The following is a 22,581-nucleotide window of genomic DNA, read 5'->3' on the forward strand; positions in this document are numbered from 1 at the left end:
TGCTATCAGTCGCTGTGGTCGCAGGCTGGCTTGGTCGCTCAAAGTCTATGGGCGGTCGTTAATCAGTTAATTTGCATGTTATTAACGTTTTTTTTGCGACAGTTGAAGTACCAGAAAGCCATGCTCTCTGGCAAAAGCTACCTACAGCTCTTTATTGCTAATATTATTTTAATATTTTTCTATTGAATTACAGTTTAAAATGATGAAATCGTTGCTCTATCAGTATCAATAAAATATATTAGTTGTAATTTGGGGCGTATTCAAATAATGTATTTTATATATTATATATAGCATACTTGTTTTGTTAAATGTCATTAAGGCTAATAAGGTATATTATTTACAAAGTTCTTCGTTATAGAGTGATATATTAGTTGTAATTTGGGGTGCATTCAAATAATGTATTTTATATATTATATATAGCCTATTTGTTTTGTTAGATGTCATTAAGCCTAATAAGGTATGTTATGTACAAAGTTCTTCGTTCCCGCCTGGCCAGCAGGGGGCGCTGAGGCCGCGCAGGGAGGCCGACCGCCCCTATATACTCCCGAAGGAGAGACCACAAAGAAAGAAACACAGAGCGACCGTACATCAAAACAGTAAACAATGGGAAAGAAACACAAGAAGCACAAGTCCGACAAACACGGATTTGAAGGTAAAACCTCTCAAAGTGTCTCATATCTCCGGTGCACTTGATATGTGTAGCATTAGCTGACCGGGGCTATCCCCTTAGTTTTTTAAGCTTATGCAGTTAGCCACCGAGCTAGCTGAAGCTGGCCGCTACACTGGGGGGAGATTTCTCTGCAATATCTAATGTACGTTTCTAAGATGTATAGTGAATAATGCGTGCCGGATACAGGAGATATTGTGGCTTATATTAACATGTTCGCATTACCTCGACCTCTTAGTCCCGATTCCCACTATGGACATCCATGTGAATGTTATTATGTACAGTGCTGCCTATATAGTTATTATAATCTATAACCTAATTATATTCAATGGAGATAAACTCACCAATAGTGCAGCTCTACGGACAGCTTGGGTCGTCCTCTTTGTATCAGCAAAAAATATGTAAAATGTGTGATGAACTTTCTCTCAGGAAGTGTCACTAGTGGTTATTGTAGTGGCTAACGGTTCCCCTCTACCTGTGTGTGTGTGTCTGTGTGTGTGTGTGTCTGTGTGTGTGTGTGTGTAGACGTGGGAGAGAGTAGACCTCTGAAGCTGGTCCTGAAGGTAGCTGGGAACGAAGTGACGGCGGGGAGCTCGAGCCGGGACACGTTCTACGACGAGCAGTCAGCCGACTACGACAAGCCCAGGGAGAAGAAAAAGAAGAAGAAAAAGGACAAGGATCGGGTGGTGGGGTCCCCTGATGATGGGAAGAAAAAGGTGGAAAAAATATGGCTTATCATTCTGTAAACTCACCATTTGTAATAGATTTCTGTAACTATTTAAGACTACACATATGCCAATGGTCATGAATTAATATAAAACGTTTTTATTGGTTTATCGTAGATGACCAAGAAGAGAAAGGCTCAAGATCCAGAAGGAGACTGGGAGGAACCGGAACAGAACAGAACTCCAATCCGCTCTGAGCTGGATAAACAGGAACGTACGTGGAACCTCGTCCTGTGAGAGCGTGCTGTGCATTGCTGTTCCCGATTCCACTCGCACTGTTTTTGATCCAGCATTCTTGTTCTTTTCAGAGAAAGAGCAGACTCCTCTACAGGAGGCGTTGAACCAGCTCATCAGGCAGCTGCAGAGGTAGAACAAGCACCGCATAGTGGGATCACCCACCATCACTTGTTTAGATTTACATCTTCAAGTTTTACCTATTACGCCGCGTTCATACCGTACATGTCCGTCAATGGATCTCAGTGACTTTGCATAGGGCGCTCTCTAAATGCATTGTGGGTCAATCCGTTCCGTCGGCTCCGTTGCCTGCGTCAAAAAGTTTCGAAATGTTAAACTTTTCAGGCAGCGGCGGATCCGTTCAGATCGCGTCCCCCAAACATCAGACACGCCCTCCGTCATCTGTCGACGGACGTGTACAGTGTGAACGTGGCGTTAGTGTCATGTTCGCGTGACTGCATCCATAACATTTTCCACCATGACCATAACAATATGTGTCTGTGTTTCCTCTCCTCTAGGAAAGACCCGAGTGCGTTTTTCTCCTTCCCAGTGAATGATCTCATCGCTCCTGGCTACACTCTGGTCATCAAGCGGCCCATGGACTTCAGCTCCATGAAGGAGCGGGTGAAGACGGAGTGGTACCAGTCGCTGGTGGAGCTGAAGGTACCTCCTGGTTTTCCTCCTACCAGCACAGACCCTTGTCTGCAGGGCCACCGATACAATGACAAAATACTACATTTGAGATGTATTTGTATTTTAGAATGTATTATACTTCCTAACAAGTTCATTTTGGCATTAATGAATAAAATACCAGCTTTTCCGTGTATTTTGGAGGGAAAAACCTTGAGTGCTCAGCAACAGTGAATAACAAAGCCTTTGATGTGTCTCTCCATGCAGACGGACTTCAGGGTCATGTGTGAAAACGCCATGATGTACAACAAGCCCGAGACCATCTATCACAAAGCTGCCAAGAAGCTGCTGCACTCAGGCATGAAGATCCTCAGCCCGGTAAGACCTTCCCTCTTAGAACGTCAACGAGACTTGACACAGATCAACAACAGGGGGCAGCAAATAGCTTCTCATGAAGACATGATGCTCCTACATGCTTAGTATGCTTTGTTCCTACAGCCAATCGGTGTAAAGTCCTGCTTCAATGGCCTCATTTGAAACCTTTTCAGAGCTGTGTTCCTAACATGTGTGGTCCTCCTCCCAGGAGAGGCTCCAGAGCCTGAAGCAGAGCATCGAGTTCATGTCCGGCCTGGACCTGAACGCCATCAAGCCAGGGAAGACCGAGGACGACGGTGGGACCGGCATGGACCAGAGCCGGGACGGGCTTGGGGCCTTGTACTTCAGCGAGAGCTCCCAGTCTCCAAGCACTCCCAGGTCCAGTCCTATACACAGCCTCCCTGGTCCAGAACCATACACAGCCTCCCTGGTCCAGAACTATACAAAGCCTCCCTGGTCCAGAACCATACACAGCCACCCTGTTGCAGTACCATACACAGCCTCCCTGGTCCAGAACCATACACAGCCACCCTGTTGCAGTACCATACACAGCCTCCCTGGTCCAGAACCATACACAGCCTCCCTGGTCCAGAACCATACACAGCCTCCCTGGTCCAGAACCATACACAGCCACCCTGTTGCAGTACCATACACAGCCTCCCTGGTCCAGAACCATACACAGCCTCCCTGGTCCAGAACCATACACAGCCTCCCTGGGCCAGTACCATACACAGCCTTACTGGTCCAGAACCATACACAGCCTCCCTGGTCCAGAACCATACACAGCCTCCCTGGTCCAGAACCATACACAGCCACCCTGGTCCAGAACCATACACAGCCTCCCTGGTCCAGAACCATACACAGCCACCCTGTTGCAGTACCATACACAGCCTCCCTGGTCCAGAACCATACATAGCCTCCCTGGTCCAGAACCATACACAGCCTCCCTGGGCCAGTACCATACACAGCCTTACTGGTCCAGAACCATACACAGCCTCCCTGGTCCAGAACCATACACAGCCTCCCTGGTCCAGTACCATACACAGACGCCCTGGTCCAGTACCATACACAGACGCCCTGGGCCAGTACCATACACAGACGCCCTGGTCCAGTATTATACTGTCCAAGGCTTGATCTTGTATTGCTCTTCTGTTTTCCTCTCTTAAGGTATTTTTTATCTTCCTCCCGTTTCTTCCTCCAACCAAAACAACTTTTGCATTACATCACCAACTTCATCAGATAAAAAATGAAAAAAATCAACCTCCTCCAGTGAACTATGCCGAAGTCATCGCCCTTGAAAGTGTCTCCGGGCGGAGAATGTGAGGAGTGCCGCGCGGGGCATGCTGGCTCCTGCCTGCTTTCAGCCACGCAGCACCGTGACGCAGGGTCGTCCTTTCATCAGGCCCGAGGCGCTAAGCCATCACCGGCTTGTGAATGGCCTTTTATCTCTGGATCCATATTATATAAAACTGGATCCACGGAAACCTTTACAGACTGGCTTTTCGAAACTTTGCTGATCAAAAGAAAAAAAGATGGCTGAGCGCTTCCATAACGTTGATGAAAGGAAGGCGACAGCCGGGTGTGTGGCGATGGCCTCGTGTTGGTCATTGCAGAAGAGCCCCTGGCCCGGGTCTGGTCCCGCTGCCCTCAGGGTTTGGTTGGGTTTGCACCTGGATCTCATGGTGTGTTTTTATGTTTCTCAACAGGCAGGACAAGGAGTCCAAGGAGGAGGTGCTGAAGGCGGAGAAGGAGCTGGAGGAGATCCGCAAGGCTGTGGAGGAGTCTGCCGGCAAGCTGACCAACCGGTCACTACAGTGCCAGGTGGGTGTGTGTGTCTGTGTCTGAGCGTGTCTGAGCGTGCCTGTGCATGTGTATGTGTGTCTGTGAGTGTGTGTGTCTGTCTGAGTGTGTCTGTGTTTCTGAGCGTGCCCATGCGTGTCTGTGTGAGTGTGTCTGTGAGAGTGTGTTGAGCGTGCATTTGTGTATGTAGGCTCTGTTATGTACCATAATGATGTCGTTATAGTAATTTAAGGGCACTCTGTTCTTCCACTCCTCAAACGGCCTGACTCTGTCCTGTGCACACATGTTCCCTGTGAGTGTGAGTTTGTGTGTGTGTGTGTGTCTCCACTGACAGTTCAGCAGGAATGCCGATACTTTCCCCAACGGTCTCTTGATGATGTAGTCCGTCCAGCACGCTCCCTGCTGTGTTTCCTGTCCCCCACCCATCCCCCCACACCTTACTGTTAATTCACAGAGCATAAATCCTCTCTGCATAGTTTTCAGCATGTCAACTCCTCCCTGGACCGAATGTCATAGTTTGAGGAAACAGCTGCCACTTCACAAAGCAATGGATCTCCCCCAAGGGTCTCTCATCAGCCTAATGCCTTCTGGGTCAGAGGCCAAAGCGAGGCAGGCTAAAACAAGCGCCGAGGGTCTGGCCGCGCCACACAACTCCCTCACCTCACATCCGACCATGTTCACCCGTTCACTCTCCTCAGCATTGCTGTCTGAGGGACCCTGAGAGCAGGGCACCAAAGCTGATGGATGGCATTGGGATCAGCATTGCCCTTAAGATCCTTAGGGGGAAATGTATTAAGTGTAGTTGTTAATGACACCACACACGGTATCTCATTGTGTGTGTGTCTGTCTGTGTGTGTGTGTGTGCTTGCCTGTGTGTTTGACAGCTGGAGTTCTGGAGGCGCAAATCCGACGGCTCCACCACGCTGGCCTTCCTCAACCCAGCGGACCCCTCAGCAGGAGGTAAGGAAGTACCCTGTTGTGTGTCTGTGAGATGGAGGGATTTAGACCAAGTGTGTGTATAAAGTGCGACCAGGGCGGTGTTGGTGAGCTGCCGCTGTGTGTCCACAGAGGCAGGCTTCTGTCCGGTGAAGCTGGGCATGATGAACAACCGTCTGCAGAGTGGAGTCAACTGCCTGCAGGGCTTCAGGGAGGACAAGAGGAATTGGGTCACTCCAGGTACTGCCAACACACACACACACACACACGCAGACGCACACGCACACACACAGTCCCAACCGATATCGTATGTGGTGTGGGGGTGTCCTTCAATAAGAAGCAGCCTCTCTGTCGCCTTTTGGTGAAGAATACCCTGAACGACTCTTGGTTAGCATTGAGAAGACCGGGTTGTGATCGGCTCCCTTATTTTCCCAGAGTCATGCCTCGGGTGTCAGTGGAGGGCCGAGAGATGGGCTCCTTTTTTGAAGTGTTTCCAGCAGCAGTGGTAGCAACTGTATTCCAATGAAGCCAGAGCCTCCGTTTGCGCTGTGGAAGTGTGATCCGCGTCAGGCGATGACCCTTGACCTTTGACCCCTTACATCTGCACAGTGTCCTACATCAACCACGGGCCGTTCACCTCCTACGCGCCCACCTACGACTCCAGCTTCGCCAACGTGGGCAAAGAGGATTCGGACCTCATCTACTGCTTCTACGGAGAGGACGCCAGCCTGCACATCTCTGAGAGGTACGTACCGCCACAGCCTCAAGCGCCTGCCTCAGCCTCTAGCCCCGCCCCCAGTCTCTAGGCCCTCCCCCAGCCTCAAGCCCCTCCCCCAGCCTCCAGCCCCGTCTCCAGCCCCTCCCCCAGCCTCCAGCCCCGCCCCCAGCCTCCAACCTCCAGCCCCTCCCCCAGCCTCCAGCCCCGCCCCCAGCCTCCAGCCTCCAACCTCCAGCCCCTCCCCCAGCCTCCAGCCCCGCCCCCAGCCTCCAGCCTCCAACCTCCAGCCCCTCCCCCAGCCTCCAGCCCCGCCCCCAGCCTCCAGCCTCCAACCTCCAGCCCCTCCCCCAGCCTCCAGCCCCTTCACCAGCCCCTGCCTCATCCTCTAGTCCCTCCCCCAGCCACTACAGAGGAGGGGCTCAGCGATTTATTCATTCAACCTTCAATGAAATAAGAAATAAAAAAAAGCCTTTTTCTTTCATTCTTGGCTCAAATTTAGTTTGCATGGAATTAGCAATGTAGCGTGCTCGCTTTGTGTGGGTTTGATTCCTCCAGGGCCGCTACGGTTCCTATAGTTTCTCTCCCGCCTCCAAAAACATAAAGGCAAGGCTAGTGTGTGTGGGTGTGGGTGTGTGTGTGGGTGTGTGTGAGACCACAAAGACATCTCCTGCTCCTGTACCCCTCCGCTGCCGTACCCCCTCATGGCCCCGTATCCCTCCAGGCCCTCTTACCCCGGGCCGGGGGGGGGTATGGGGCAGCCCGGTTGAGGGAGGGTGGGATGGGGTGTACACCCAGTTCCATCCACCAGTCCACTCTCGGTGGGCTGTCTGGTGGATTTGGAGAGGGCGGTGGGCGGTGTATCACCGCCGGTGGGTGTGGAAGCGGCCATACGGCTCGCTGGCCTCAGCCCACACACTGCATCCAGGCAGCGCTCGCTACGCTGCTCAGAGGCGACGGGCTGAAGCGGCTCTGCTCAGGATTGGTGTGTTGTTTTTGGGTGGTTTTGATTTTTATTTCGAGGGGTGGGCGGTTTTAGAGAGGGACTTTGGTCATCGTTGTTCTCTTCTTGGTAATGTTAAGTTTAATGGTTGCTTTCTAATTGACCACATGTCTGCGACGACGGTCCATACCATAAATGGGTTTATTTTAATTTAGTTTGGTCATAATTAATAAGTTGTATAGTTCCATAAGCACCGACTGTTAAAGCGCAGACTGCTCACCCTTCTTTGGCGTTATTTTTATCGCCGACGTTATTCAATAGACCTTATAGTCTCACAGCTATAGCCTGTTTATTCAGCACTTGTAATAACGCAGCTCATTTGACAATGCAACACACATGATGTTGTGTCACTGCATTTGTGTTATTTTGCTTCTCATGGCTTCTTAAACATGGTGAATCTGGCTACCGAGAAATAACAGATTTCTCAATGTAACTCGCCTTCAGAGAAGGGTCCTACTGTTCTGGAGTCAGTGAGCTGAACATGGGACCAGGTACCAGTGTGGGTCTGATGTGTGTCTGTGGCTCTCAGCATGTCAGAGTTCCTGTCCCGCTCGGAGGAGTACACGTACAAGCTGGCCGACAATCTTCTGGACGCCATGACCCGCGGAGAACATTCCAGATCACTGGCGGGATCGGAACGGGTGAGCGCCGGCTTTGCTTCTTCTTCTGTGGTGGTGTGGTCGTCGTGTACCCTCCCCATTTGAACTGGAAAAACAGCAATATATACTATCATTGCATTTAGCTTTTTTCGGTTTAGTGTCGGAATTAAAGGTGAGGTTATTGTACCACCAGGTGTGAGTGTGTTTAGCCGTTACAAGCCGTCTTGAAAATCGGCCTCTTCTGACATCGAAAGTGGGCGTGTCCACCTAGATGTATGACGGATAGATGAAGAACATTTGCTAAAGTCCACTGGGTAGGCTGGTAGACTTATCTATCCAGCACACATCTAGGCGGACACGCCCACTTGTGATGGCAGATTTTCAAAATGGCTCGTAATGGCTAATCACACTCTCACCTGGTGGTATATGTCATCTCTAACCGCTTTCTATGAAAATGTACTGAGGTGAGGAAGGGAGACTAACTGATGACGCTTTTCATTTGTTTTTGGGTCTGCTGCAGGTGGAAGAGCAGGCCAGAACACCTGGGAACAAGGATGCCACCGAGGTAAGCTCTTCCAGACATCTCCGTCAAGTGACTGTAGCTTAGAAACTAGTCAAACAGCAGCCTGGCGCCAGGTACAGGTGGGGGATATAAGCAGTGAGAGGGGCCAGTGGAAGCATGCTGAGCTGTGATTGGCTGATACGATAAATGCAGACAGGTTAATATATGGGTCGTAACGGGAGACGCGTGGAAAAGTCGTAAAAGTCGTGTTTTCGTTGCATAAGGAATTAATCCGTGGTGCCTCACGCCCCGCTTGGAGCTCGGAGCGTGGTGCATCGTGGGGGAGGCTTGACTCAGACAGGGGGGGGGGGGATAGATGTCCTCTGTCTGGCCGTCGGTTAAAACAACGTCTGGTAGAATATAATATAACTAAAAAGTGACAAAGAATGTGAGTTATTTCATTAATAACGTAATCTCTAAAGAGTATGTTTCAATACGCCAGTACAGTGTAAACTAAGATTTAAAGGTAGATACCAAACATCTCTTTGATATTTGCATTGCACTTATGTCATCTCAACTCACTGAGCGTTGAACGCGACCTCTGAGTGACCTCTGAACGAACCCAGAGCCCTCCCACAGTGGGGTGACACAGGAAGCCGGGCTCCAGGAAAGAAGTTTCCCAGTAGGTCACCTGAGACCGGCCGGGGGTCTGCAGCAGATCTAGGGCCCTGGGTTGACCCGGGTCCCAGAGCACTGGGCCCCCGTCCCCCCACTCTCGCCTGCGGACCACGAACAGGAACTCAAACACAACCCGCTCTCCGTTTGAACTCCCTTTGCACTCGGCTTCCCTTGGTGGAAAATCCGTTCCCAGTTTCCAGCATGTTGAGTGGAAATGGTTTTGATTCCCTTTTATTTATCCACCCCCCCGCCCCCGGGGGGGCGGGGTCGTGGGTAGGCTTCCAGGAAGCCTGGTCGGGCCCCTGAGATCAGGCACACAGCAGCCCTCTGTCTGGGCTGTTTGCTGTGTTTGGAGCCACTCCATCCATCTCGGGGGGGGGGGGGCGGCCTTTCATTACATCCCATTCTACTGGGGTGGGGGGGCAGGTGGGCGGGCTGGCTGCACTTCAACAGCCTGCCCCAAAGGCCCTGCTCCTATTGGACACCGAGATGTTCCTGCTGGAATGTATCTCGCCCCATTGTGTGTGTGTGTGTGTGAGAGATTGTGTGTGCGATTTTGTGTGCGTGCGTGAGAGGCTGTGTACACCAGTGCGTGCGTGCGAAAGAGACATTGTGTGTGCGTTTGTGTTATGTAACGGTAGATTAAACAGCAGGCCGGGGCTGAGCTGAGTCAACTGAGCTGATCCCTGCTCTGCTCCGGTTATTAGGCGCTGGATCCAGAGCTCAGCGCTGGCAGTCGCTGCAGCTCCCTGATGAGTCCGGACCCGACCCCCCCGGAGCTCTCAGACGGTAACTCAACACCCCCCCCCCGGTGTGTGTGTGTGTGTGTGTGTGTGTGTGTGTGTGTGTGTGTGTGTGTGTGTGTGTGTGTGTGTGTGTGTTGAATGATGTATAAGACTGTATTTCTCCAACCTGCGTCTGGAGGCCAAACATCTTTCCTCAGTCCCGCTAATGAAAGACGTCCCACTGCGAGGAGAGGCAGAACAACGCCGCCGTCTGTTTCTAATCAGAAGCATTGAACCGGCTCTCCGTCGAGAACCTCCTCGCCTCTCCACCGCTCAGCCCGGGCAACAGAAAAGCTCTTTTAAAAGTGTCGGCTTTCTGTGTCGGCCGTGGTGGAAGTGGAGGAACGGTGAGCTGCAGCACTGAAGGGCTCCGTCTGTTGACTCAAACAGAATGGAGCCATTGTGCTGCACAACTCTCCAAGGCCCTGCGGATTAAGCACTCTGTCTGTGTCTGTCTGTCGCTGTATTGATCGTTGTGTGTGTTTGTCTGCGTTGTTGTGCGTGAGGTTTTGTCTGTATGTTTGTGCTTGTCTGTATGGATTTGTGTGTGTCTGCGTGTTTGTGTGTGCCTTGTGTCTGCTTTAATGTGTATGCTTGCTCCTGTGTTTGTGTGTGTGTGTGTGTGTGTGTGCTCCTGTGTTGGTGCCTGTTTTTGTGTGTGTGTGTGTGTGTGTCTGTCTGTGTGATTGTGTGTCTGCGTGCTCCTGTGTTGGTGCGCCTGTGTGTGTCTCTGTGCCTGTTTTTATGTGTGTGTGTCCCTGTGCGTGTGCGTTTCCAGGTGCCCAGCTCTTCCAGGAGAAGCTGGACGAGACCACCCTGCTCCTGCGGGAGCTGCAGGAGGCGCAGAGGGAGCGTCTGAGCTCCAGGCAGCCCCCCAGCGTCATCCACCTGCTGGCCCCCAACGCCAAGGAGCTGCAGCTGGGTAAGAGACTTCGGCGGCTGCATGGCTCTCTCCCTCTGCCTCTCTCTGTACCTCTGGCTCACACTGACGCTCCACAGTCCTGCTCCGATGAATAGGGGCTTTACACACGCACACCTGTCTCCGTATGCGTTGGGCTCACTGCCGGAGCGCGACAGAAGTCTTTTTGTTCACAGGGTAGCGATGCCCCGTGACCTCTTTAACCGAGTCAGTCCCAGGGGAATTTCGATGAGATTTCCTTGTTTGTGGCTAACATGCCGCAGCGATCTGACACGGCTCTCGTTAACAGTCGTCTTATTGAATTTGCGTTGTGTGTCTTCTTGGTATCGCATGTCGGGTAAATTCTGGGATACAGAGGTCTGTTGTCTCCGCTAAGCTCGGTACATGATACCAGTTACATCACTTATGGAGGTGCACTGGTTACATCTCCTGTCCACCCTCCAGTCTTTTACATTAACATTTAGGGCATTTAGCAGACGCTTTTATCTAAAGCGACTTGCATTCAGTGCATTTGTCAGAAGAAACAGAAACAACAATATATCACTGTCGGTACATTAACGATGTTCATAGAACTATGTGCCAAGCACTTGGAATTGCTTGGTTAACCCATTCTGCATAGACAACAAAGATAGCTAGGATAAGATGCTACACGATGCTAAGTACTATTTAAGTGCCAGGACGTACAGCATACAATAAGTGCGTACATTAGGTGCCAGGAGGTAGAACATGCAATAAGTGCGTACATTAGGGGCCTTTTTCATCACAACCATTGAAACGCCCACTCCGCTGAACACAGTATCCAGTGTGTTCACTTTAACATCGTCTCCCCCCCCCCCCCCCCCCCCAGCTGAGAAGGTGACGGAGAACCTGACCCGGCTAACCAGCCAGGTGGCCCCCAGCGACGTGAGCAGTGTCCGCAGCATCCGGAAGGCCATGGGCGTCTCGGTGCCCTCAGAGCCCAGCGAGCCGCTGGTGGACCTCACTACCGGTAGGTGACCCCAACACAGCTCACACCGGAGGGTTCTGTTGCATGCTTCGGAGTAAAGGCTATGGTTCCACGTCCACGCAACGCAAGGGGGTTCACGGACCCCTTACGTTCTTTGCGTCCACCGCAATGGCCTGACGTGCGCCTCCCAAAAAATGTGACCTTGCCTGTGTCCGCTCACTAAACCCCGGACAGAGCCAAAACAGGATGACGACTGCGTCGAAGCGTCTGCATGGTCATTGCGTTGACGTGGAACCATAACTGAGCCTTAATACCACAGAGAACCACACATGGGGTTTACAACCGCCTCCTGCGGTTATTGGCCTTTCATGGCTGGGCTTTGAGGCGAGTGTTTGTCCATCGTTTGCCTCTTCCATTAGTAAGATGCTCATGTACTGACATAACCGTGTTTGTTTGAGGGGGGAATAAGGCACTAGGTTTCCATTCTTTGTGTTTTGCAGTGCAAGACGTGTCCGAGCCCATGGACATCTTGTGTCGGGGTCAGGACGGGACGGCGGTGTTAGCGGTGTAACATCAACATTTTAATATCTCGTGGTGCTTTTTGTGACATTTGTATGCATTTCAGTTAATAAACTTAAGTTTCAACTTAGTTTTTTTAATCAATATCTAGTGGAGTCAATTATTTCGCAAGACACTCGATCAGACTTACAAAACCATTTAATACCTTGTGCAGCTGTACAAAATGAAGTCCAGTTAACAATCACACCATCGCATTAATCACGACAACAGACGGATAGCGGTCCAAAGCTAAGGCAGGTTTTCAGAGGCACAGAGCGAGCAGAGGCGTCACAGCAGACCCGGTGGTGAGCACGTCCCAGACCCAGGATGCAGCTTGTGCACAGAGAGGCAAAGCGGTGCTTGAATGATGTCTGGTGTTGGCGTATCTGTATAGCGGCAAGCAGGTGACCCACATGCACCTCGGCACCTAGTAATGCAGAGCTGGTTATAAAGATCCTGTGTCTAAGCAGTGAAGTGTGGAAGATGTGAATCATCTGTTAACCCCACACGGCTGGAATTATGATGAGAAGGAAAGAGATTTTCATGGTTATTTCACAATAACCTTTTTTTTTTAACATGAAACTCGAACATGATATTTTATTTACCTTAAACTTGAACCTTTCCCTTTTTTGTTTCTGATTTGCGACGTTGCTAATGTACAGTATCTTACAGACCATAATAGACCAGGTCACACACGTGGTGACCATTACACAGTAACAGAGCAAAGTCCACCTTCCTCCAGGAAACCAAACCAGGAAAAAGGACGTCTCCCAGAACATACAATCCTATAAGGATCCTTGCGTACGCGGGGCTGTTGGTGCTCCAACATTCCCATCTGTCCCATCCAGTCTCGTGTGCGTTCACAGACCGGCCTTTCCCAGAGGCCACCTCGAGTAAACGAGGGGGGAGGAGGTGGAGAAAGATGTGACGGTACACGAATGGACTGTGCGAAAAGAAGGCAGAGCGCTATGTACATCTCTCCGGCGTGAACACCTCAAACACCCCAAAGTCCCCAGTGACCCCTGACCTTTGACCCAGTGCCGCTGAGCCCCACTCAACGCCGACATGCTCCGGTGACCGTCCATCCAGTCTCCGTTGAAGCAAGCCACAGTCTTCCCTCTAACACCATTTTGATCAGCTGGGCACCGCCTGTACTTCCGGGCACACGGGTAAGTCTTTGGTATGGGGGGCGGTGGAGGGTGTGGGGGTCTCAGCTCAGACCCACTCCCTGCTGCTTGCACATGTCGGTGCACACAAAGTAGGTCTTGAGCTCTCCCTTCCCCTTGACATTGATTAGACCGCGACACTCACACGAGTAGCCCAGCTTCTGCAGCATGGCCGACGTCTCCTCCGTCACCTGGGGACGCACACGCACGCGCACACACACACACACACACACACACACACACACAGCATGAGGACCTCCACCCGTTTGTTCATGTGCTGTTGATAGCTGTTTTTCTGTGGCTTAAACAGCACTATAGACATAACGTACTCTTTACCAAACAGTCCATCAAATCATGTTACAGAAGCACATGGTAGGGCCGTGCCTGACCGCTAAGGTCCGTTCAAGAAGTTAAAGTCACTCAGTTAAATATTTCATGTGTGTTATCGGTGCGAAAGGCTGTAGGCATCCAATGGAAATGCCTTGGTTTTAACAGGATTATTTAATAAAACACATCATCTGAAACAAAGGCGGACGTCTAATTTAGGGAGTTCTTTCTTGCCCTCTGGGGGGGGGGGGGGGGTCATAAATATATGGCCTGTTAAGCCCTTTGAGACTGTACCGGTGATTAAGGGTTGTACAAATTGAATTAAATTGAATGTCCTATTGCAGTAATGGAAAGAACAACCAAAGCCACCAACTGTCTTTTTAGAAACACTGGCACAAATCGGTCTGGTAGAAGTCAGAAGAAGTCTTCAGCCTAGCAGAGCCACTCTCCTGGTGCGCTGGGAGTCAGCCTACCTGGATCTTGCCCAGCTCTCCGGTGCTTTCCATCCGGCTGGCCACGTTCACCGTGTTGCCCCAGATATCGTACTGAGGCTTCCTGGCCCCAATCACGCCTGCGATCACCGGCCCGTGGTTAATACCTGGCCAGACAGGGGAACACGCACGGTTAGGAAGCCAACCTCAGTGAACAGATGAAGAAAAACTATGAACAAGTGAAGCGCTACTCAGAAACACAACTTGAACCCCCAGGACAAAGCTTGGGACCAGTGGCCATCCCCTCCCTCGGGAACTCCCTCCCCGACCACACCCGACAGGCTAACACACTCCCTTTAACCAGGCCCTCAAAACGCACCTTTTCAAGATCGCTTTCACCTCATAACCTCCTTCCTCCTTTTTTTAATCTATTTACCAACATACGTTCTATTATTTTATTTTTGTGTTAAGACTGTAAAGAGTCTTTAGTATCTAGAAAAGCGCTATATAAACCATATGTATTATTATAATTATTATAATTATTAAATCATTGATGGATTGTTGTGCAGTGACAGAAGAAAGTCGGTTCCTCCTGTTTCATAAATGTTTCATAAATGTTGGGGGAAAGAAAGTTCCCCCAACATTTATGAAACATTACTTAATAACCCACGGAATATCCGGTTACATCTGCCGTTGGACCCAACGGCCCAAAAGAATGCATTGAGATATATTTCTTGGTTTTGGAATGAATAGAATACTCCTTTCTCTATATAAATATATTCAGGGTAGCAACTACGTGCCAAATATTTAAACCATATGCTGTGTTTGAGAGGAACCACTCGAAAACGCAGAACAGAAGAACATCGCTCCGGAGATGTCAGTGCTGCCTCTTCTCAGTAAAAACGACCTTCAGCAAACATTTTCAGGGGAAATGAATATCCTTCGCCGTTGTGTGTTTTGACGCAACTTTGTCAGTGATAAGAGAAGATACATTGTATGGAAATGTTTAAAGGCTGAACACCGTGACATGCCTTTTTTATTTCTCAGAAAAATTAAATGTGGTGCAGACTGCGTGGGAATGAGAGCAGGCCAGGTCTGACCTCATGACAACGCTAGCTCAAGCATAAACCTCCTTTGTATTCGCATATAACGAAGAAAGATTAACAGAGACATATATAAAGATTCAGTCTCATGACTGTTAAGACAGTTTGTTCCTATTTTCCACTTGTTCCACCAGACTGTAGCTGCAGAAGTAATAAAAAACACGGAGGCCAACTTGTCGATTTTATAGGAGACTGTAGGGCTGCGTTTGTTGCAGTTTGGCAGTTCCAGTTCGGCTACCACTTCTTCTTCTTTGTGTTCCTGCTCTCTCATTCCCATCCAAAGGCCAACTGTGACTTAACACCCTCTGTTGTCTCATGGCTTCCCCATGCAAGGCTACGGCCGCTGCTTCAGTCTCAGGATCCGGTTTGAGCGAGGGAGCAGTCTGGGCTGCCGGCCCCTCTCTGTCTATGCCGGTCAAGGGGGTAAAAACAAACTGCCAATCTCCAACCCGTTCCTCTCTGTAGCTCATTGTGTTGCCGTCCTCCCCCCCCCCCCCCCCCCCCTCCCCGACTGATGCGGTCTCAATGCCACGATACGCCAGGTTGCCATGGAAACCCGATCTGTCGTTTCCAGCTCGGCATTCGGAGCAGCAGTTCCCCGGTGGCGTTAATGACCCCACCCCCCTCCGGACCCTCTCGCCCGACTCACCCACGCGCAGCCGGAAGCTGTTGAAGGAGTGGCGGTTGATGCCGTCCAGCTTGCCGATGAGGGCGATGGCGAACTCCACCATGTTGCCGATCTGCGCCCGCTGTCTCTCGCGGTCCTGGGAGAACAGAGTGACAGTGAAGAACAGCGGGTCAGTTCTACCGTGTTTGAGGGTAAATGGACTGAATTTATATAGCGCCTTTCTAACGAGTGGCCACTCAAAGCGCTTTACAGTATTGCCTAGCATTCACCCATTCACGCACACATTCACACACCGACGGCGGAGTCAACCATGCAAGACCACGGCCAGCCTGTCGGGAGCAGGTAGGGTGAGGTGTCTTGCTCAGGGACACCGCGACACTCGGCTAGGAGGAGCCGGGGATTGAACTAGCAACTTTCTGGTCAACCCACTCTGCCTCCTGAGCCACTTCCACCCTAGAGTGGTGTGTGTGTGGGTGGGTGTACCCACACACGCTAACCTTTGTGCCAGGACACTTTTAGAGTGACAGATTTATGTCCTGCAGACATCAACCCTTCCACCCCTTGTGAGTGTCTTGCTCCGCACCACCTGTTGGGCTACAGGGGGCCAGTGGACCTGGAGGAATCCACCGACTGTTGAGCAGCGGTCAGGAGGGTCGTTTACCGGGACAGCCCCCCACAGAAGAACCAAGAGTGTACTGTGCGAACGAGCAGTGGGTGATCAGCTTGATCGCTACTGTGTCTCTTTGTTGTAGTGTCTTCTGATCAGATGATTGGATCTTCGTTCGTAACGTGATGTTTGAGTGTATGTGATTTATAGAATAGTCTGTTGTGGGCAGTGATGCCAGTAACGTGTTACTGGCCTCGGACCACTTATTTCAGTAACGCGTTACTATTTCCAAACCAGTAATCAGATTAAAGTTACTCATCAAAGTCACTGTGCGTTACTATTTTATTTATTTTTTTTACCGGATCACCGATTGCCGTTGAGAGCGATGGAGTGGTGTGTGTCTGTCTGTCTGCCTGCCTGTCTGTCTGTCTGTCTGTGTGTGTGAGAGTGCGTGTGAAGCGTAAGTCTCCAAAGACTTCAATCTATCAGAGGCGAGTGTCGACCTTGACTCTCCAGAGTCCGCGTGCGCGTGTGTGTGTGTGTGTGTGTGTGTGTGTGTGTGTGTGTGTGTGTGTGTGTGTGTGTGTGTGGAGCTGCGTCCGGTGATCGCCCTGTAAAGCGCGCGGTGATATTTTGTCTACGCATTAAAAGTTGGGGGAAGCGGTTGAAAGCTGAAAGTGTGTGCACCAGGGCCATAGCTTAGTTACTTTTAAAATCAAGTAATCAGTATAGTAACTAATTACTATTTTAAGGAGTAACTAGTAATCAGATTACTTTTTCAAGGTAACTGTGGCAACACTGGTTGTGGGATTTATGTGTCGGACCTCAGGCTGACATCATGGTGTTAAACAAAGAGGATCCCAATAAATTAATAAATAGACCGCATGATGATGAGAGAAGGACTTCAACCGGGGCTAACGTTGCTACTGGCTGTGTGACCGCGAGAGGGGACCATCATGGGAGCAGCTTAGAACAGTTGGCATGGCTGAGGGATTTTGAAAGACGTACAACTCAATTCATTCTGTCGCCATCTCATCTGAAAGGTATTCATGACGCACAAGATAAATGTTGCACATCCAAGAGGCGTGGTGACAAGACCCAGGACCCCAGTGTCGCGGTGACCGCTGACACCCGCCCCAAAGGAAAACGACAGCTGAGGATCCCTCGGGATCTTGAGGAACCTTTGATCCGGGTCCGAGCAGGGGCGGGGGGGGGGGGGGGCGCGGGGGGGGGCGGGGGGGTCCACTACCTGGTTGTTCTCCTGGCCCGGGGTGCCGCTGAGGCCCGCAGCGGCCATGTAGGTGCTGCCAATGTTCTTAATCTTCTCCACTCCGCTGAACTTGGGCTTGGACAGCAGCTGTTATGGGGGGGACCAATCAGAAGGAGTTAAATGTGAGGCATGCGTTCGGCCTGGGAATCGTGCCACGAATGCTTTTTCCACAGACAGAGCGGCGGGCTTCACAAGAAGCGCACGGGCCCGTCCACGCACTCCGCAGACGGCGCCATACATCAGTGGTTCCCAAACTCTTTCTACTTGTGTACCCCCTCTAAGATATTGTTTCAGCTGAGTACCCCCCTACACCGGCACCAAACTTTTTTTGTGAGGGAATTTCTTTTGGGTTAACATGATTATTAACATGAGGTGCAATCCTCACAATTTAGGGAAAAACATGGGCCTCATGCAACTGTCGGCAAATCTCTCCCCACAAAAGCAGCACAACGCCAGGGGATGGACAGAGCATGAAGAAGGGAATCATTCAAAAAATATGAATATAAATTCCACGGATTCTCCTTTCTACTCGTTTTCGGATAGACATTTTTACAGCAGTTCAACAGTACAGTTTCCTCAGCTTTCAGAATTGAAAACTTGCTCAGGATGAAGTTTTAATTGTTATTGGGCCGCTTTTTCTGGCCATCAGAGTATCCCCTGCAGTACTCCAAAGTCTCGCCGGTGAACGCACCTCGTCAAAGTCGGCGATGATCTCGTTCAGCAGCCGCAGGCACTCCAGGCCCTCCTTGTTGATGTCGCACTCTGTGTAAAACTCCTTGAAGTCCGGCACCGAGGCGAACAGCACGCACACGCAGTCGTATGACTTGTAGTACAGATCCTGGGGGCAGAGGGCAAGGCACGCCACAGGGGGGGGGGGGGTGTCAGGTTCCAGGAACAGCGCAAGCGTGAAGAAACCGAAGACGATGACACTTAAGGAGAAATAAGTTGAACTTGGACGCTGTACTTGGAGAATTACCAACATGCTTGCCGAGAATATGGAGTGTGCATGGAGACGCTGCTAAGAATGTATGCTAAATTGGATGGCCAGGGTCAAGGGTCAAGGCTCAGGGTTTCTCCTTTGACCATCAAGGGCTCAAAGGAGGAAATGTCCCTTTGAAGACTTTCGTGCAGATATCCTTCAAAATAATAGCGCAGCACTCTGTGTCAGACTGTGTAAGAGTGTGTGGGGGTGTCAGACTGTGTCACTGAGTGAGGTGAGTGCGTGAGAGCGCTCATGTGCGTGACGTTCCACCTCGTTCTTCTTGTTCTCCCCGACGAACAGGCTGGCCACGTGCGCCGGCAGAACGTTCTCCAGCAGCAGGCGGTTGAGGTTCTCCCGGGTCTCGATCTCCTCCTGCTCGGTGCGGTTCTTGTTCTTCAGCAGGAAGTCCTGCCGGAAGCACGACTCGTTCTGGGGGGGGGGGGGGGGGGGGGGAATACAGGATTAGCAGAGAGAGCGAGGTTGTACTACATGACCTCTGTGTGGGGAACCACAAGAGTGCCCGAGCCCGACGACCCACTAAGAGAAACAATGACTCATTTAGAGAGTCGGGGAGGAAGCATCAACTCTGAGCAGAAATAGTCAGGATTGGATCCTATCTCAAAAGGGTTTTGTCCATTAACGGCCAAAAACAAATGTATAAATGTAGTGAAGGAACAACGGTGACCACAACGGGAGCTTCAGATGTTGGAAGCGTTCCTGATCGATAACTGACGGCCGCTTTACGCTCCTCGAGGCTACGAGGGGTGACGCCATGCGGAAACCCACGGGGCGGCGCTGCACATTAACAAGTTTCAAACTACGTGGGCGCGGGCCGTGCGGCCATGGGAAACTTTGCAGAGCTGTAAAGGGTAAACGGACTGCATTTAAACAGCGCTTCTCTAACCAGTGGTCACTCAAAGCCCTTTACAATCTTGCCATGTACAACATTCACCCATTCATGCACACATTCACACACCGACGGCGGTGTTAACCATGCAAGGTGACAGCCAGCTCGGGTTAGGTGTCTTGCTTAGGGACACCTCAACACTAACCCTGCAGGGGGTGTGAAAGCACTGCTGCTCACAGCTTCAGGGTCCTACCATAGACTTCTGATGCTTGGTGAGGGTTAGCGCAGCTCAAAGCATGATTAACAGAGAATCCAAAACGACCCCAGAAAGGCGATTGACCCAAGTTTGTACCTTCAACCGTTAGCAAACACAAATGAGAAATCAATGCTTGTTGGTTTCCGGGGCTAGACGTTGAACACCGTCATATTATAGGCACACATCCTGCACATCATGGAGAACATTATCGTAGCCAAACAGAAACAATACAGGGAGCGTCTAATGCGTTTAAAACCATCGGCGTACAGGATGCAGCTAATTGAGTTTCTCTGTGCCGCTCCTGCCTGTTCAAGGCAGGAGGGGGGGTGGGAGGGAGAGGGAGGAGGAATGGGGGAGGAAGAGGGAGGAGGAAGGGAGGTGGGAGGCTTACCTGCTGGGAGATGATGAGCATGGTGACCAGGAACAGGGTGATGTAGATGCAGCTCATCACCTGGGGATGCTTCACCAATCCCAGCTCCTCCAGTCGAGCGGCATCGGTGATGCTGACCCCGCAAGAAAACAACGCTTTCAGGTCAGAGAACGACACAGCATCCTGTACACACACGCGGCCCCCAGACACACACACAGCCTCTAAACACACACACACACACACACACACACACACACACACACACACACACACACACACACACACACACACACACACACACACACACACACACACAGCCTCTGGACACAAATCACTGCCTTTGAACACACACACACAGCCTCTGAACAACACACACGCAGACAGCCTTTGAACAACACACACACATACAGCCTCTGAACACACACACACACACACACACACACACACACAACACTTGAGAGTTGGACAACAAGGCAGAGATTCTCTCATGGATTGGAAGAATGGGCGCAATTCAATTCCCCCCAACTTTTAAAAGATGTTTAAAAATCAACTGTGCTTCCGCACCAACAGAACAGACTTATTTATGAAAGTTAATTTAAACTAAATTATATTTTCTCAGCAGCACTCCCCATCCAAACACATCTATGCACAGCAGGAGGAGATAGAGGAAGAGAGCGAGGAGGAGAGACAGAGAGAGCAACAGAGAGAGAGAGAGACAGAGAGAAAGGAGGAGATAGAGAGAGAGAGGGACAGAGAGAGGAGGAGAGAGATAGCGAGGAGAAAGGGAGAAGGAGAGACAGGAGGAGAGAGAGAGAGAAAGAGGAGGAGAGAGAGACAGAGACAGAGAGCTAGGAGGAGAGACGGAGAGAGAGACAGAGAGTGAGAGGAGAGAGAGACAGAGACAGAGGGATGGAGGGGGAGAGAGAGTTTGCACTCAGAGCCAAACGCTCAGTGGAGGATGTGGTAAGCTTGTGCCTTCAACACACAACACTTCAGCGCCCGGGTTCCCCCAACGCCTACGCCTGAGTCCTGTTTGTGGGTCACAGCTCAGTGTTCAACCCCACCGGCCCAGTGCTGCCCCACCGCACACTAACCCAGCTGGGGGTACATGCCTCCACCTCGTATCTATGTATATATGTAGGTAAGTGTATGCATGTTTATGCAAACCCACTGTATGTAGGTCCGTCACCACCCCTTAGTACCTCTGAAGGGTCTTTCCCTCCAGCTGCTGAACACCCACTCCTAGCTTATTGCTCCTGCACTTGGTGAAAGTTTGAAACATATTTGTGGTTGTGGATGACCCCGCTTTGTTTAATGTGAGCACCACGATCTGACACGTCTCTGTGTGTTATCATATGGGCAAGCTTTCTGATTGAGAGGAGGAAAGAGAGGAAGAGGGAAAGAAGGAAGGAAAGAAAGGAGGAGAGAAAGAAAGAAAGAAAGAAAGAAAGAAAGAAAGAAAGAAAGAAAGAAAGAAAGAAAGAAAGAAAGAAATGACAATGGAATGAACAAACAAACAAACGAAGATCAAACGTGAGGAAGAAGGAAAGATAGAACGATCGACCGTGAGAAAGAAAGAAAGGAAGAAAAGAAAAGGAGTCTTTGTGTGTTGCGTAGTTGAACTGATACTCGGGTGTAAGTGGCTGCACTCAGCCATTGAGGTCCAGGCCAGGGGATTCTGCCGGTATAGAGCTGGTTCCTCTGAGACACGTGAGATGAACCAGGAGGGAATCATTCTCTCTCTGATCTTCTCAAATAGCCACAAGTGCTTTAGGTCTCTGGCCCGTTGGACGGGAGCAAACGGCTTTTCATCTTTCCACTTCAGCACTAACACAGGGGCCTGAGGTAATAGCAGCCAAACCATCTTTTGGGAGCCAGTGGATGGATTGTGATGGATGGTAATGGAACCCCATTGAATCGATTATGGAAACATTGCTCTGCTCCTTGTGGGGGCTGAGGAGAACGTCACCAAGATATCCATTCTTATTACCTTCAGATTTTTAGATGCATACAGATGGTTCCTTTAATCCTTACTATTTGATAGAATGCAGCAATCAATCAAGATAAGTAAGTGTTCAAATGATAACACTTTTCTAAATCGAATGTAAGGCAATTAAAACTCTGTAGTGTAGGACAAATAAACCCTTTCTAAGTTCCTGTAGACCGCTGGACCTTCTTTCTACATCCTCAAGCAGACAACGTGATTGGCTCTCATTCCCCCCAACGGCCACAATGCATCAGAACCTGACTACGGTCTCACCTGCTGCAGTTCAGCGCGTGGCCACCGGGGGTCAGGACGCTGGCGTTGATGTAGAGGACGTTCCCGTAGGCCGTAAAGAGGCCCTGCCGGAAGCTGAGGATGATGATGTAGTACGCGGAGGAGGTCAGCGTGAGGAAGAGCACCTTGAGCTCGAAGCTCACCCTCAGGAAGACGCCGCACGCGATCAGGGACAGGATGCAGCAGAACACGGAGTACTAAGCGTGCGGGGGTAGGGAGCAGACAAACAGGCAACTGTTAAGGT

The 22,581-nt window shown here is 50.6% G+C and overlaps 2 protein-coding genes across 3 annotated transcripts in view; one reads left to right on the forward strand and one right to left on the reverse strand.

Annotated features, from left to right (window-relative positions):
• The first annotated feature begins 549 nt into the window (after positions 1-549).
• brd7 (bromodomain containing 7) lies at positions 550-12,177 on the forward strand. The gene is made up of 17 exons (XM_079736846.1): positions 550-652; positions 1,193-1,383; positions 1,510-1,606; positions 1,701-1,758; positions 2,145-2,289; positions 2,524-2,634; positions 2,840-3,009; positions 4,338-4,452; positions 5,316-5,391; positions 5,500-5,607; positions 5,977-6,112; positions 7,615-7,726; positions 8,205-8,249; positions 9,572-9,653; positions 10,428-10,571; positions 11,416-11,556; positions 12,015-12,177. Exons 1-17 carry the CDS (start codon positions 604-606, stop codon positions 12,083-12,085), a joined length of 1,851 nt encoding a protein of 616 aa, XP_079592972.1. The 5' UTR covers positions 550-603; the 3' UTR covers positions 12,086-12,177.
• Positions 12,178-12,213: 36 nt separating this feature from the next.
• The window catches only part of adcy7 (adenylate cyclase 7), a 59,274-nt gene continuing 48,906 nt past the window's right edge, over positions 12,214-22,581 (reverse strand). For both annotated transcript variants that reach the window (XM_079736517.1, XM_079736516.1), the window contains 8 exons: positions 22,320-22,534; positions 20,081-20,192; positions 18,857-19,015; positions 18,296-18,442; positions 17,584-17,691; positions 15,749-15,863; positions 14,039-14,163; positions 12,214-13,429 (listed from right to left, as the gene is read on the reverse strand). In XM_079736517.1, coding sequence (XP_079592643.1) covers positions 13,283-13,429; positions 14,039-14,163; positions 15,749-15,863; positions 17,584-17,691; positions 18,296-18,442; positions 18,857-19,015; positions 20,081-20,192; positions 22,320-22,534 — 1,128 coding nt within the window. In that variant the 3' untranslated portion in view covers positions 12,214-13,282. The remainder of the gene's footprint in view (positions 13,430-14,038; positions 14,164-15,748; positions 15,864-17,583; positions 17,692-18,295; positions 18,443-18,856; positions 19,016-20,080; positions 20,193-22,319; positions 22,535-22,581) is intronic.

This window comes from Pollachius pollachius (genome assembly GCF_949987615.1).
Source record: "Pollachius pollachius genome assembly, chromosome: 5".
Lineage (NCBI taxonomy): Eukaryota > Metazoa > Chordata > Actinopteri > Gadiformes > Gadidae > Pollachius > Pollachius pollachius.

What these genes read in the sequence shown, in the direction of transcription:
- brd7 (XM_079736846.1), top strand. Translation starts at nt 604, where the DNA reads ATGGGAAAGAAACACAAGAAGCACAAGTCCGACAAACACGGATTTGAA. An exon ending in ACCGGTCACTACAGTGCCAG is followed by an intron (nt 4,453 to 5,315) that starts GTGGGTGTGTGT and finishes TGTGTTTGACAG; the next exon opens with CTGGAGTTCTGGAGGCGCAA. An exon ending in CACTGGCGGGATCGGAACGG is followed by an intron (nt 7,727 to 8,204) that starts GTGAGCGCCGGC and finishes GGTCTGCTGCAG; the next exon opens with GTGGAAGAGCAGGCCAGAAC.